Source organism: Hipposideros armiger, unplaced genomic scaffold, assembly GCF_001890085.2.
Source record: "Hipposideros armiger isolate ML-2016 unplaced genomic scaffold, ASM189008v1 scaffold_491, whole genome shotgun sequence".
In the NCBI taxonomy this organism is placed as follows: domain Eukaryota; kingdom Metazoa; phylum Chordata; class Mammalia; order Chiroptera; family Hipposideridae; genus Hipposideros; species Hipposideros armiger.
The window spans coordinates 504,209-521,004 of record NW_017731841.1 but is presented as its reverse complement, the minus strand read 5'-3'; the positions used below and the strand labels follow the sequence as shown (position 1 = coordinate 521,004).

Sequence of the window (16,796 nt, the reverse complement as noted above, 5' to 3'; positions counted from 1 at the left end):
ACACACACACACACACACACACACACACACACACACACACACACACACACACACAAATAAAATGGCAATAGCTTCATATCTATTAATTACTTTCAATGTAAATGGATTAAATGCTCCGATCAAAAGGCATAGCAGGGCTGAATGGATAAGACAACAAAACCCGTACATATGCTGCCTACAAGAGACTCGCTTCAGGTTGAAAGACACACACAGATAGAAAGTAAAGGAATGGAAAAAGACATTTCATGAAAATGGAAATGAACAAAACAAAAAAAGCTAGGGTATCAATACTTATATCAGACAAAATAGACTTTCAAGCAAAGACTATAACAAGTAATAAAGAAGGACCCAGTAATCCCACTTCTGGGTATTTATCCAAAGAAACTCAAAATACTACTTCAAGGGGATGTGTGCATCCATATGTTCACTGTACCATTGTTTACAATGGCCAAGATGTGGAGGCGGTCTGGGTGTCTGTTGATGGAAGAATTGATAGAGTAGATGGTACAAATATACAATGGAATATTGCTTGGCCAGGGAAGCGAATGTGTTCTTGCCATCTGCAGCGGCATGAATGGACCTGGAGGGTATTGTGCTGAGTGAAGTATGTCAGACAGAGAAAGACAGATGCAATGTGATTTCGCTTATCTGTGGAATCTAAAGAACAAAATAAACAAACAAAAAGAAACAAACTCATAGATACAGAAAACATTTTGATGGTTGCCAGATGGGAGAGGGGTTGGGGGTGTGGGTGAAAGAAGGGGAAGGAGTTAAGTATAAATTGGTTGTTACACAGTTATGGAAATGTAGGGTATAGCATAAGGAGTGTAGTCAATATTGTAATAACTATGCATGGTGTCAAATGGGTCCTAGATTTGTTGGGGTGATAGATAGGAGGGGGTCAGGGGGCAGGGTGAAAAAGGTGAAGGTGTTAAAAAGTACAAAATGGTAGTTACAAAATAGGGATGGAGATGTAATGTAAAGCACAAGGAATATAGTCAATAATATGGTAATAACTATGTATAGTGCCAGGTGGGTACTAGTAAGGGGGATCACTTCTTAAATTATATAAATGTCTAACTACTATGTGGTACACCTGAAATTAATATAAAATATAGAAAGTCAATAGAATTGATATTTTTAAAAGGGGGAAAAGGGGGAAGGGAAATAAGAGGTCCAAATTTCTAGGTATAAAACAAATAAATCATGTAATGTACAGCATAGGGAATATAGTCAATAATATTGTGACAGCATGGTACAGTGGACTTATCACGGTGATCACTTCTTTAGGTAAATAAATGTGAATAACTGGTTACCCCTGAAACTAACATAATATTGCATGTTAGCTATATTTTTAATAAAAATATTTTTAAATAAGAAAAGTCTATATTATTATACTTTCCATTATATGGTCAGAAGGCAGGAAGTTGGGTTCCCTATGACAATTTGGGCTGATTGTTTTGAGAGGTCTGTTCTGGATAAAAAGTCTTTGTAATTATTTTCACCCAGTCTGTAGTTTATCTTTTCATTCTCTTCAGTGTCTTAAACAGAATTTTAAATTTTATCAGTTTTTTCTTTTATGGATTATGCTTTTAGTGTCTTAAGAATTCTTTGCCTAACATCAAGTCATGAAGATCCAAGGAAAAGCATTCAAAATCATTTGCCTTGTATTTAAATGGACTATTAGGTTTCTTGCTTAATTCTTGAAGCAAATTCATTCCTGAAAGTTTAAGTTTTAAAAAGTTCATTTTATCTGGACACATTTCTTCAAGCTGCTGCAAACACAATTTAATTACCTTGTTGGTAAAGGGCTTTCCTTGCTTGGCTAACAGGTAAGCCACTTGGAAACATTAGTTACAGTTTCACTAATTTTTTGGGTCAAATCATGTGCTGAGATATTCCATTTAAAATATTCTAATTCTTCTGGCTGTTGCTTTCCTGTGAGTTGGGAATATTGTGACGAGTGATTAGTCTGGTAATGTCAACATAGATTGTATTCTTTTGGCATAGCTGAAGTGTCACAATATAAACAATGCTTTGCCATCTGATTTGATAAAATAACCCAGTGAGCTTAAGTATGATGTTCTAAGTTCATGTTTCTCTTCCTTTTACATGATCGGTATGCACTGGTAAAAAAGAAAAAAAAACCAAACATACAATTTATGGTGCCGTGATCTACATGGCACTCCAAGGACATCACACTGAAACCACATCACTTCCATTTGTAGCACATCCAGCAGCACCGAGCACTAAGGACCACATATGGTCTCTGCCACAACTAAACTCCTGCAGCACAAACGCAGCCACAAGAATGTCAATAAATGTGGCTGTGTTGGGCTGGCCGAGTGGCATGTTGGTTAAGAGTTGGCTTGGGACGCCAGCTCTGAGCAGCAGGGCCCCAGTTCAGATCCCACATGAGGGCCAGTGTCGCTGCGCCCTCTACAACTAAGATGGTGAACAACAGCTCAACCTGGAGCTGGGCTGCCATGAGTTGCCAGCGACAGTGTAGGCTGCAGTGGAGCTGCAGTGGGCTCCTTAAGTTATTGTGAGCAGCTGGCAGCCAGTGTGAGCTGCTAAGAGCTGCTGTGACCAGCCGTCCAGTGACTGGCAACCGATCTGCCTCAACCAGGAAGAGCGCAATAATACCAACATGGGCCAGAGAAGCGACGTCCTCAACTAGACTGAACAAAAGGACGGCAACTTATCTGTTCCCCTTCCCCGATTCCCCAACGCTGTTCCCCTCCACCAATTCCCCTATAAAGTCTTTTTTTTTTTTTTTTAAAGAAATGTGGCTGTGTTCGAGTAAACCTTTATTTATGGACACTGAAATTTGCATTTCGCGTGCCATGAAATTTAGTTTGTCAACCACTTAAAAACAAAAACAGGCAGCAGATAGGACTCGACAATGTAGTTAGGTTCCACAAACACACACTTTTGTAAGGGCAGCAGCCATTTGCATCAGTTGATGCATGGGGACAGCTGACGTGTTTCCTAACTTGTGTCAGTCTTTGAACAAGAAATAGCCTTTGCTGTGTTAGGCCGGAATTCCTATTAGCACAGTGTATCCTAATTTTCCGTCTCATACCATCAAGTCTTAGTGATCAGGTACCTTGGATATAGCCACACTATTCCAAATAATGCTAACAGAAAGCCTCATTTTGTAGTGTCAAGCATTTATTCACTTGCTATCCCATCTTATGGCAAGTGTGCAGCTTGCGAAGTGTCTGGCTCCAACTGAACCTGGTCTGGGGATTCCTTTTTTTGTTTACAGCTTTTTGTTAATTATATATAATACAACACAAACTAAAGTTTCCACATTTTGGTATTTCCTCATTAAAAATACCAATTTTTATGTAGTTGTGGTCACTCTGATAATTTTGAATTGTACTTTTATCACCTTACTTGTCCATATTACTGCAAACATGTTATTGGTTGAGCAGGCTTCCACTCAATGCCAGCCTGATTTTTTCCCTACAGATCCGAAAATCAAACCCACACCACCCTGATGAATTTTCTGAAGACACAAATCTAGTCCACAGGAAAATATTCTTCATAATCACAACTTCAACTCTATATATCTTATAAAAAATATCCACAGCTATACGCTAAAGATGGGATGACCGCTTCCCAGCTCCACAGTACATTAAAAAATACCTTACACATTCAGTGATGGATGAATGGCTCCATGCCTAAGTGGGGTGGGTGGGTGATAGGCTAGGAAGGGGAAATATTCAGCATATCTTTGCTATATATACATGTATATATATGTATATGACCCTTGGGGAGACAAAACATGGCAGACTGCACTGATAAGCTTATCTGATGTTTTCTCAGAGGGGAAACCAGAGGGACATCCAGATTCACAAAGTTGAGAAATGGTTCAAAAAGGGAGGCAGTTATTATTCAACAAATAACACATTGAACACATTCTATTTATCAGGTACTATTCTAGAGGTAAAATATGCTCTTTGTAGACACTTGAGGCCAATTCTGTCTTGCATTATCAAAATATCCAGCCCAGTGCCATATTAAAGAATTAACAAATACTGTATGAAAAAAATGGTGTCAAGTTTTTAATGAATCTGGATTAGCTAATAATAAAAGCAGATTTCTAGGGCATCAGGAACTTAAAAATAGTTGAGAAAGTGAAAACCTACCATTTTACTTCAAGACATTTGAGTCCCACTTGCATACAAATAAATTGTAGAAAACATTTATTTGCTGGTCAGTTTGAATCATGAAATACAATTTCACACTGATGACACTGATACAAAATGGTAGTTATTAACCCATGCTAGCCTACTGAAAACTAATTTAACGTAAGTAAAATGATCATATACACATAAATGAATCTGTATTAATATTTAAACTGCCTTCTCATTCTCCATTTAACTTCTGGTTTCAACTTTCTGCTGTTGAAGTCTCAAGTAGCCTTATGGGTTAAATGGGCACAGCCTAACACAGCCTTGTAAATGGTCAAGCAAGATTTTCTTTTCTTTATTTGATGGTAACAGCAAAGGCTGCGGTTTAGTACTTAAACCTGCAGTTAATGGTGACCCTTCTATCCAGGCAGAGTAACTAAAGACAGCTATGACATCTATAAAGGAAACTATTATAGAAGAGACTGGGAGAAAGTGAGGTAAGCCTGGCTACTGCAAGCTGGTATGGACTCAGCGAGGGGCAAGCCAAAATCACTGGCTGCTCTCCTTACTGACATGAACAGTGTTTCTTCTGATAATCTTGTCAACAGTTGCATTCCATCGTATCTGGTTAAATACCGACAAAACAAAAAACAAAAATAGCCCTCATATTAAAATCACATTTTCCAGAAGTATTATATGCAATACATTCAGAATCACTGACTACTTTTTCTTCGTCTTTTTTTCCTTGAACGTGTAGGTGTTTCAGTCTCTTCTGTTTCTTCTTTTATGCCAGATAAGGGCTGTTTGAAAACTATTTCATTATCTTTATCATCATCTTTCATTTCAGCCACTTCAGATTTTCTTTTCTCCAAAAATGTTGGTGTACAAACTGGTGTGGGGCCCTGGATTCAACAAGTAAAAAAAGATTATATATAATTATAAATGTGGGAAGTTATGAGGAATGACTACCCCCACACCTCCCCTCTATTTTTACCAGTTGTGTCATGTTATTTTGTCCCGTTTCCATCTTTCGGTGATATAACTGCATTTAATAAAGAGCATATTAGGTGCCTAACAAACTTAGTAAGAAAAGTGACAATTAATTGAAACATAATATGCTCCATTATAAGGTATGAGGCAGAAAACTCTCATCTTATATTAATAAAAATAGTGGCCTTGTTTCTCCTTACTGACTCACTTTGCTTAAGAGGTAAAAACTCCAATAAACTCACAATGATAACTTTTGCTAGTAAGATTACTGTACCTACTAGTCACAAGATTTAATTTGAAATTTTAACAAAGTGACAGTAGCAGAAACTGCTTTTCCACTTTTGAATTCTAATACCTTATTCCCAGAATACTGAAGACATTTTACCTGGCTATCCACAGTCGTCTCAGGAGTGTTAGGAGCTACTGAAACCTTCTTCTTCTTCCTCGTCATCTTTTTCTTCTTCTTCTTAATAAATAAATTTTAAGAGACTTCATCAATCTGTATACATATCAGTTATAGTAGTCTTGAATATATTTTCCCATTTATCTCTCCCTGATATCTGGCATGTAATAGGATAAAGAAAAATTTTACCTGGCTCTTTGTAGATTTCCGAAGATCAGTATTTGATGCATTGCTTTTTTCCTCTTTATGTAAAATCTTAAGTAAACATAAGAAGTTATACACTGGCAGTCTCACATGTTTACATTTTTTAACTCACCATTAGATCCTTATACATATTATCAGCAAATCCTCCCCAAATAACAGAGCATTTCCATTTAAAAAGCAAACTCCACAAGTATAGTGATCTTAAGTAAACGTCAAAATTAGAAGAGGGGGCTGAGGAATGGGCAGAAGCTGCAGAGGTTGAAATGAGGCCGAAACCTGGAGCTGGCCCACAGAATACTGGTTTAGCTCCTAAATGGTTCGTAGAAGTACCAGGGCCCAAGGACTGTGATGTCATTTTGACATACACTGTTAAAGACTATGTTTGGGCAAAGAATTAACAACCCGGAGATGGGCCAAAGGAGGAAACTTAGTCTTCTTGTTTGTGGATAAAGTTAAAAGACCCAATAAGCTTGGGAATAGGTGGTATTTCTTACCAACAAATTAGCTTTTTGGAAATAAGCTGACCAGGTCTATGGAAGACCCCAAAACAACCTCAAGATTTAGTCAAGAAAAGAAATAAGATCTTCACCTCTACTAGCCACACCCTGCTGACCTACATTCTTGTTTTGTAGTAAAAGATACATCTTTCCTTACCGTGAAAGTGGGAGGAAAGGTTCAACAAGCAAGGATGTAAGAACTGGATGCAAATCTGTGCTAACTCATTTTCATGTAAGTAGGCTTGCTACAATTCAACCCCTGTTCATTTAATTCAGAGATGATACCTACTGGTTAAATCTGATATACACTTTAAGAACACTTCCAATTTAAAAGAACACAACAAAATTTTAACTAGAATGGCATAAAAAGGATTGTCAATTTATAGTCTCAATGTTTACTGACAGCATATAATGAACCAAACATCATTTAATTCTGGTAATACCTTTAATAGCAATCTACGAGCATTATGGTTTTTGGTTAAACTTTAATTAAAAAACAGACCATGAAAATTTTGCAAATCAGCTAATCTCTTTCTGGTTTCCTCTTCTATATAATGGAATTAATTAGATCTGCTCTGACGAACTTTAAGAAGAACCTACAATGCAATGCTTCAGAAATTTAGTCAAACCCTAGTGATAAGCAATGAGCTAGATACTTTATATATAAAATCATAAACATGTTACTGCTAGTGAGGCACAAAGGCGACCCCAAGAAAAAACAGAAAAATATTTCATGAAGAAATTATTTACCAATGAAGGAAAATCATAATCAATTCCTTTCTTAGCTAATCTCTTTCTGAGTAATTTTTCTTTCTTTTTAAATCGCTCCTCCATCCGTAGCCTTTGAAGAAGTGTCCGGTTCTGATTATACCGCTTCACTGCTGGATATGATGGCTTAAACGGAGCATGCCACTCTCTAAAAAGTTCCTCATGTACTTTCTCAGGTGGTATAGTATGACCTATTGAAAAAGAAAAAAGTTTTCAACCAAGTGGGAGGGTGGGGATTTTTTTTTTTTTTTGAAGATTTTATTGGGGAATTGGGGAAGGGGAACATTGTGTTTTTCCAGGACCCATCAGTTCCAAGTCAAGTTGTTGTCCTTCAATCTTAATTGTGGAGGGCGCAAGCTCAGCTCCAAGTCCAGTCGCCACTTTCACTCTAGTTGCGGAGGGGTAGGGGGTGGCTGCAGCCCACTATCCCATGCAGAAGTCGAACTGGCAACCTTGTTGTTAAGAGCATGCGCTCTCACCAGCTGAGCCATCGGCTGCCCACCGGCAGCTCAGCTCGGGCGCAGCTCACTGGCCCATGTGGGAATTGAATTGGCAATCCTGTTGCTCAGAGCTCGCGCTCTAGCCAACTGAGCCACCCGGCTGGCCAGGGCAAGGATTTTAAGGTTAACTTTAGAATTTACCCTGTGTCATTCCCCATATCATAATCAAGATGATGTATCTCCCATTTACGTGTAAAAGCCTGAAGAATGAAGCAGGTACCCAGAAGGAAGTCATACAGTCAACAACCATTTATTCATCACCTACTTACTGTATGCCAAGAGCTGTTCCAGGAGCTAGGAATACGTAAGTGAATATGACCAGTAGTATAAAAGAAAGACTTGGTGGCATCAAGTCTCTGAGGTTCCTGAAGCTAAAAGGATCCTTAGATTGTGACCTGCTGTAGCAGAAGCTCTCACTTTCCACCTCAGATCCTCTGGGCTAAGGCAGCTTACTGCTTATCTGCATCTCTCTGCTTCAGGGCCCCTTTATGGCTATGGAAGCACACTGGGACCCTATGAAAGGCAAGCCAAAAACCCTGGAATTAACCCTCAACCACTAATGGACTGGGAGTTGGTAGATACTCCAGTTCCCTTGCCTGTGAGTTGGGATAATTCTGTCTCCCAATGTTACCCAGAAGGATGGAGCCCAGTTGCCTAAATAATACCTTGCTTATTAACACCCTTTATTGACTTCCTTCCCCTGTCTCACTTCTCCACTCCCTACAAGTATTTCCTGGGATCACCTCCAAAATAAACTACTTTCACTAAAAACAAAACTAAACAAATAAAAAAAAGTGGCTCATTTCACTCATATCAGAATTCAGAACCCTTCTGTGCTCCCTTTCAAAAGTCAGATACAACACAGCATTGATCCTACACGTGTAGCCCTGTCCCCTTTTGGATCACCCACTCAGCCCATTTCCTCCTGGCAAGAGCCATTTTTAACTAACATGTGAGTGAACCCATGACCTCAGGGAGGCTACTGGGGTTCTCTCACAGCAACAGGAAGGGATACAGGGAAGCTACTTGGGCAGCCTCATCGCTGCTCGAACAGGTGTGTGTGACTTAGGCAGCTGGGCTGGTCACACTCCACTATGAGCACAGGGAGGCCAGAAACTTAACTCTGACTCCCAAGGGCACAGGGATGCAAAGTCAACAGCTCTACTTTCTGTAGGATGAACTTCTAATCTGGTGTTGTCATTCCTCTACTCCTTATGGCCGCTCTTGCGGAAGAGCTATAGCCAGTCATTCAGACCGACTTTGAAATCTGATTCCTTACCTTTAATGTTATCCTATCTAGAACCTTTAATGGTTTCTCACTGTCCTCAGGATATATATTCTAACCTCCCAGATTTATAAGCCCTTCAATAACCTGATCTCCTCTCATCTCTTGCTATTTTCCTCACATTCCCTCAGAGGCAAATACTGTTAGCCACCCCTGGTTTTGCATTTGCTGGATCCTCAGCCAGGATCTCAATCTTTACTCCCTTCCCCTAAACCTGGCTCACTTGTACTTCATCCTCAGATTCCAGTCTAAATGACACTTCCTCAGGCAAGCCTTCCACATCCAGTAAAGGTGGGTTAGCTGCTCTTCCTGAGTACTCCTAAAGTAACTTGTCCCAATTCCATCTCAGCATAAAACCAGCTCTCAATCTGGAAGATTTATTCTAATTAGAATCTGTTTGGAAAATGCACTGGAATCTTTGCACCATTCCTTGAGAGATGTATCCCAGCATGAGTGGGATGTCCAAGCAGCTAAGCAATCTGTCCTTCAGCAGCAGGCACCCAGGCAACCCTAACGTAAGAGCACTTACACTTCAAAAGTCTTTCCCCAAAAAGGTAGTTGTTCATTGTTTCAGCAACTATCTTGGCAACATCTTCAGATTCAAACTCCACGAAGGCATAGCCTCTGCTATTTCCAGTCTGCAATTAAAAAATCCACCACAAAAAACAAGAACATGTAAACTTTAATGCATCACGAACTCCAAAAATGCCATTAATTTAAATGTACACTAGCCTCATTATCGAGTAACGTTTAATTCCAACTTCAACTCACATAATGTGGGGACTGTTATGGGAAAAGAAAAGATCCAAGATAGGCTGAGCATGCTACTGGTTTTGAGGTATTCTTGGGATTTTGATTACATGTGATAAACATTGGGTTGTTGGGAAAGTCATGACATTTTTCTCTGTTTTTCAATGCAAAAATGTGTCATGACTTTCCCGACGACCCAATACATTACTATAGTTGGAATTTATTCAAGAGCCAGCAACACCCCATCATATAAGGAAATCTGGTAGGGCCCTACAGTCCTTTTACTCATCATCGATCTCATTGGTAGTCATATTGTTCATGTATTAATAATACCCAGGATATAGTAACATGCTTCACAAGGAATGCACGTCATATAATTCCCATTTTATATACAAGAACCGAAGAGAAATTAATCCCTCAACATCTCCAAGCTAATCAATAAAATAATGCATTCACTGTCATGTTTACCGGTGGCTGGTCATCTAGCTGGGGGCAAAGGAACAGTGCCAACATTTCTCTGAAATGCCACCCTGTGCTCCTGGACTTCCATGCCACAACATAAAGTGGATGTTCTTACCTATCTCACTAACAAGAGTATGGGTTCTGGAGTCCCTGGCCAGGTTTGGATCCTGGCTCTGACACATACTTGGCTAAGTAATGTTTAAGCCTCAGTTTTCAATTCTATAAAATGGGGATAAAATAACCACTCTCATAGGGTTGCTATGAAGATATGAAGTGATCCATAGTGCACCGCATGATGTCTGTCAAGTACTCAATAAATGTTACGGAAGGGTGGCAGACTATACCATACCCAAACATGCTACTTTGGCATAAGGATTACTTTGAGTTGAACGCAATTGAAAAGTAGTTACAAGAAATGCTCTCCGCCCTCCCACTATTTGCCTAAAAGCAGGAACATACATTTACAAAGGTGTCTTCCCTCTTCTTTCTGCCAGAAACTCAAAAGTTAAAGGAATCTACATAACAAACTTTACCAGCCAGACTTTATCATTAGTTTCCCATGCATTTGTCTCCCCACAATTTGCAGCCCTAGAAACTCAAAGCCCCTTTCCTTTGTCTTGTCACTTCTCTAAAAATGTACTGTTCCTTTGCTAAGAAGCTATATAGGCCCAAGTTCTAACTACCCTTTGAGTTATTCATATCTGAGTACTCCCATGTGCAAACATACTTCTGTCTGCTTGTTAATCTGTCTTTTGTCAGCCCAATTTACAGGGTCCCAGCTAGGGTAGTAGTGCAGTAGAAAAAAAATCTTTTTTTCCTCCTTTACCGTTCCAAGTATTAATGACAATTACTAGAAATATTTCATAATCTTACATATTTTTGGTTATAGACCAAAACTGGCGATGTGACTCTGGAAATAAGAGGTCACTTAAAAGGTTCATGGCTTAACAGAGTGGGAGCCAGGAGGCTCATTTCTAGTACCAGATGTGCCACTAACTAGCAACTTGGACATGTCCAACACAACTCTGAGTCTCAGTTTAGTGATCTGCAAGAGAGGATTTTGATAAAAATTTGACTTTCTGCAATCCCAATTCTGACAGGGAGGGGAAAAAGGGTGGAGTGGAAGAGACACTGTGAAATCCAACTTAACGTACCACACTGTAAACTGATATAAACCTTTTGAAAAGTGATTCAAAATATACATGAGTATCCAAACCTTTACCTAGTAATCTCATAAAGATAGAAATGCCAAACAAATAATCAAAACCGAGGAAGGTGGTAACTTTACTATGCAACAATGCGGTAAGTAGAAAATGTTAGTGCATCTCCTCAAGGAGCAGGCTGTCTATAAAAGACTACTGGCCTGAACAAAAAAGCCGACGTCAAAAAAATTTAAAAAAAAAAATTCTTAAGCAAAAAAAGGGCACAGAGACTATTGGGATAGACTGAAGAACTATACCAACCAAATGTAATGCATGAACCTTCATTGGATCCCAGAAAGCGTAGGGAAAAAATTAGCTAAAGACATTTGTGGGACTACTGGGAATATGTGAAGATGGACAGTACATACTAGACTATTATATTATGGTTATGTAGAAGAATGTCCTGATTCCTAGATTTAAAACAAAGTATTTAGTGTTAAAAGTATCATGACTGCTACTCTCTTGAAGTTCAACAAAACAAAAAAGCATGTACGTTTTTATAGCCATGGGGACATGAAACTAACGTGTCAGGATGTTAATAATGGGTGAATCCAGGTGAAGGGTAGAGATGTTCATTATAGTATTCTTTCTATTTCTCTGTAGACTTCAAAATTTTCAAACTACAAAGCTGTGGGGAAACAATGACTATGTTGTAATATGGAAAACCATTTACAAAATAACATCTCACAAATGGCAGAAAAATGTTTTTAAAAAAGACAATAAGAAATGGCAAAAGATATGAACAGGCAACTGACAGAAGAGGGAATTCCAAAGGCTAATAAACACAGAATGACACTTAACCTCACTAAGAATAAGGTAGACACCAAAACCATGACCATTCCATACTAAGTGATTCTGAGGGTATGCTACAAAGCAGTATTTCTGAAACTCAGTTTGACTTGTAGAGGGCAATAAAATCAATTTACTAGGTCAGAAAGGTATTTTAAAAAAATTGAATAGAAAGGTTAAGTAGTGTCTCACGTTGACTTTTACTTCAGTTATGTTTACATGCATGTGTATGTGTGCTGGCTTCTGCTGTAGAACTTATTTCTTATTATGGGTTCAAAAGTCTGAAAAATACGATTTTGGAGAAGGTGGCTGCCTACATCTGCACAAAAAGACTGTTCCTAGCAGCTTCACCTGTAAAAGTGAAAAATGGTAAAAACCTAATATTCAGTAGGAAGGTAGATAGACAAACTTGAGTATATTCAAGCCAAGGAACACAGCAAAGACAACGATGGACCCGAGTTACACACATAAAACCCAAATCAGACTATTGAATGAATGAATGAAGTTACAGGATGACAGAACATATAATTAATGTAAATTTCAAACAACTAATATTATATAATGTATATTGATATATATAGTAAAGGTTTCAAAACACATAGCAATAAAAAACACTGGATTCATGAACAATAGTTTCCTAGGATGGGGAGAAAGTGCAGAGACCTGGGAAAGGCTACAAAAGGGACCTCAAGTCAACCTACAACCATTTCTGAAAGAACGAAGATCTGAAGCAAGTGTGAGATCCAGGTGACATCAGATAAAGGGAGATGGTGGATACCTAAATAGTCATTAAATCATTCTCTTGTAGACTTCAGGCTATTTGAAGTAAATTACCCACATAATAAGCAACTATTACAAATAGGCAAATGGAAAAAAAAATAGAGGAACAGAGAAAACATGTTATTTTGTTTAGGAAAAGAAAAATACTAGGGAATTTTAAATTTAAAATCCCCTTTAATGTTGAGATGTTGCTTTGACAAAACTTAATGCCTGTGGTTTTATGACAACTGGCAAGTGACGGATGCATATTCTATTCCCTCACATGCCAACTCAAGTATAAAATTTAACTTTCACCTGTTATAACTCAAGTGCAAAAACTGCATCAAGAAAAAAGACATTCAGAGAAATAAAGTTTCTTTGAACTTTCAAAAAAAAAAAGACATTCCAACAATGAGAGGTCTCCACGGTTACAACCAACAAGAGTGTATGTGTGCAGGAAGGAAATAAAGTAGGTCACTCCTCTATTACTGAAACAAACCACATAAACCTTTTAAAATTAGGAGATAAGGGGCCGACCGAGTGGCGCGTTGGTTAAGAGCTGGCTTGGGATGCCAGAGGGCCCCGGTTCAGATCCCACATATGAGGGCCAGTGACACTGCCCTCTACAGCTAAGATGCTGAACAACAGCTCAACCTGGAGCTGGGGAAGGCTGCAGCCTCTGCTGCAGTGGGTTGCCATGGGCTACCGTGTGTAGCCAGCAGCCAGTGTGAGCGGCCAAGCAGCCGCTATGAGCAGCCATCCAGAAGCCGGCAGATGAGCGATATGATGGTGCCAACTTGGGCCAGTGAAGCAACGTCCTCCACAACTAGACTGAAGAACAAAATGACAGTAACTTGTCTGTTCCCCTTCCCCCAATTCCCCAATAAAAATCTTTAAAAAATAAAATAAAATAAAATAAAATTAGATAAGAATGACATAACAATAACATATACACACACATACACATACTATGTAGCAAGTATTGTTCTAAGAGGCTTGCATTCATTATCTTCTTTAATCTTTGATTAGAGACTCCTAGGAGATTGGTGCTATTTTACAAATCAGAAAACAAAAGCACGGAGAAGTTATATAATTTGTCCAAGGTCATACAACTAGTAGCCTGTAGAGTCAAGGTAGTCTGGTCCCAGTGTCTGTATTCTTAACTATTCACTACACGTACCTTCGCTATTATAGAGATGCCTACACCGGAGGCTAATACAAGAAGATGTAAGAACCTGCTCCTCAAACTGAAGTTCATGTACACCTGACTTAGTAGCCAAGGATAAACTGAATTCATTTACCAAAACTGTCAATTTAATTTGAAGATCTGGAGGAATTACTTTCTTTAATAGTAAAACAAACATTTACAGCAATACTGATTTTGTTTTTCTTTCAGGTTCTAAACCTTACCCACCTCCCCCTTTCTGGTGTTAAGTCTGATAAGCAATAACATGTGAACATGCTCTCTAAACTGTCAAGGACGATGTAATTTTGAAAAATAAAACAACTTACTTCAATACAAAAATCTTACCCGTTTACTTCTGGACAGTCTGAATCTCGTAACAGTACCGAACTGGGAGAAATATGCTCGGATCTGGGTTTCGTAAAGCGCTGGAGGTAGGTGGCCCACATAGATTACTCCAGGAGTAAGTTTTTCTTTTACTTGCTTCTGTTTCTGAAGTCGTAAAAAAGAAGTAAATACTTTAATTTAAAAAAAAAATCATATTGCAACAAAACTTGCAAAACCCTTAGCTCTCAGTCCAAGACAACAGATGAAGAACCTGCCCTGTGCTTCCACTTAAAAGAGCAGTCACTAAAGAATTCGCTGTTTAATATCTATCTATCTCCCATGAGGATAATGGTCAAGCAGATTGTCTTCTCAGCCCAACACCCAGCACAACGTAAGCGCTCAATAACGTAGAGCCAATGGCTAAGAAAGTAAATATTCTAACACATTATTTCAAATCTTCTGGCTGGAGAACTCGACATAAATGTGCCCTTCCATTTTGTATGCAGATCACCGTTGTGGGTGGAAAACGGGCCACATACTAAACCTGATAAACTCAGGGAAGGCCAGCATGGCAGGCCCTACAAACTCAGAGACTGAAATTAACCACATAGGATAGTCTGAATATACAAATTCCTAAAAGCGGGTCATGGTGGGTAGTCACATCCTAGGTCTGTAGCTTCTTTGACAAAGGTCAATCTTTACCTTAAGTGAGCCTGCCCATTGTCTTTTTGCATCTAAGATAACATACTTTTGGAATATCAGAATAACCCCCTTTCTCAGGACTCCTCAGGGCACCACTGCACCAGAGCATAAGACCACAAAACCCCTCATTGTTCCCCAAATACCATCTCTATGTACTGTAAAATGTTAATTAACTATCCTGAACCCACAAATGTAAAAGTATGTGTCTCTCCATTTTACTTTTTATCCAATCCCAGAGGTTTCCCCGCTTTGCTTCTCTCCTGCCCCCTTACTCTACCACCAATACATTTCATGTAGCCGGCCTTACATCTTTTGATTCTGACGTATAAAATAAGCTGCAAAACTGCCATTCAATGGCACATTTTCTCAATCCGTTTTTGAGAAATTTTGCTTTCGGGCAATTGTCATCAGTTTGGTTCAAACAAACTCATTAAAATTCTCTACAGACACCGTTTAATCGCACCCACCCAAATCAAACAATTTCCAAACTGTTAACCTTCACAACGCTAACCTTTCAGCATCTCAGTTACCATGCCCTTGCCTTCTGCAACTAGAACTTAAGTGTATTTCATGTTTAAAAGTAAAGCAAATACAACTTGACGTCAGGGGCCCTATTCAGCAAATGGAACTTGAAAAATTCTGTTTTAAGAACCCCCAAATCACCATCACAGCAAACCTCCTAAATTCGGGGGCAAAGTGGAGGTGTGATACCTCTAGTCTGGGGTTAATTTGCGGTATGAAAGGGCCATCCCCAAAAGCCGGCTCTCTTTTTTCTTCTTGCGTCATTCACCTTAGCTCCATAGAAGGACCCTAAGGCCAACAACGGCCAAAACCATCATCTCCCGATCAACACAAACCTCCCCCGGGGGTGTCTCGGCCTTCAAGCTCTGGAGGTCGGGGTGACCCTGGAGGGCGAGGCGCGCCCGGGAAGGGACTGGCACAGACTGCACGTGGTCCCGGAGACTCCCCCGACTCCCTGCCGCCTCCCCTTGCAGTCAGCCCGTAGCAGCCGCTCACCTTGGTTGCGCGCTGGCGAACCTGAGCCACCTCTTTCTGAAACTTGGCATCCTCCTGCGGGTTCAGGGCCAGGAGCGGATTGGCGGGGCCTGCAAAAACCGCCATGCCGAAAGGCTCCACGCAGAAAAGCTCCACGCGGATACTCCGGAAATGCCAAGCCCACAGCTCCTCCAAAGCGGAAGTGGAGGTGGGAGACGTAAGCAGCGCGACGCGGGGCGGGACACCGTGCACGGGGGCGGGGCGGAGCCGGGACGGGGCGAGCTCTGGTGCCCCCTGCAGGCTGAGCGCCCCTGGACCTCGGTCTAGCACCTGCCACCTGCTTAAAACCGCAGATAGTAACTTGTTCACGCCTCCTTGCGGCCAGCCAATTTCAAGGGGAGTTGGTGGTGGTGGGGTGGTGGTTTTAAAAAATAAACTCCACAACAATACCCGTGACCTGAGGTCTTGCTAACCATTCTTTAATTCTTTTTCCTTTTTCACTTACTTGTTTTGTGAATCCTTACTGTGCAACCCTGTGCTGCTGCCCTTTAGGGAACTTCCAGACTGGAGGGAGGGCTGGGTAAAGGAACTTTAAGGGTGGGATTGGTGCTATTGAGACACGTATGAGCCCCGTGTGGGAGAGGCACACTGGGTGACTATGGAGGGCCTCCGGGAGCAGAGGTGGAATTTGAGCTAAGACCTGAAGGCTGGAAGGAGAGGCATGTAAAGACCTAGAAGCCCATGTGCAAGTAGGAGGACAGAGCGTGCAGTGTCCTTAGGGCTGGAAAGAAGGAACTGACCAGTGTGGTTGGAGCTCAGGGAATAAGGGGAGAGCGG

General features: G+C 40.2%; 1 protein-coding gene across 3 annotated transcripts; it reads right to left on the bottom strand.

The window, feature by feature from the left end:
• Window positions 1-4,051: 4,051 nt before the first annotated feature.
• NIFK (nucleolar protein interacting with the FHA domain of MKI67) lies at window positions 4,052-16,161 on the bottom strand. Of its 3 annotated transcripts, none has more exons than XM_019667272.1 (7): window positions 15,981-16,161; window positions 14,283-14,426; window positions 9,319-9,427; window positions 6,987-7,195; window positions 5,725-5,790; window positions 5,518-5,598; window positions 4,052-5,044 (listed from the first exon to the last, which is right to left on the bottom strand). In XM_019667272.1, exons 1-7 carry the CDS (start codon window positions 16,083-16,085, stop codon window positions 4,856-4,858), a joined length of 903 nt encoding a protein of 300 aa, XP_019522817.1. In that variant the 5' UTR covers window positions 16,086-16,161; the 3' UTR covers window positions 4,052-4,855. The 3 variants fall into 3 exon arrangements, with proteins under 3 accessions (XP_019522817.1, XP_019522818.1, XP_019522819.1); XM_019667273.1 differs by having other exon boundaries at window positions 5,518-5,595; XM_019667274.1 differs by having other exon boundaries at window positions 5,518-5,592.
• Window positions 16,162-16,796: the final 635 nt, after the last annotated feature.

Coding starts and splice junctions, on each gene's coding strand:
- NIFK (XM_019667272.1), bottom strand. CDS start 16,085: ATGGCGGTTTTTGCAGGCCCCGCCAATCCGCTCCTGGCCCTGAACCCG. Junction 9,428..14,282: donor GACTGTCCAGAAGTAAACGG/GTAAGATTTTTG, acceptor TTTTAATTGCAG/ACTGGAAATAGCAGAGGCTA. Junction 5,791..6,986: donor ATTATGATTTTCCTTCATTG/GTAAATAATTTC, acceptor TGTTTACTTAAG/ATTTTACATAAAGAGGAAAA.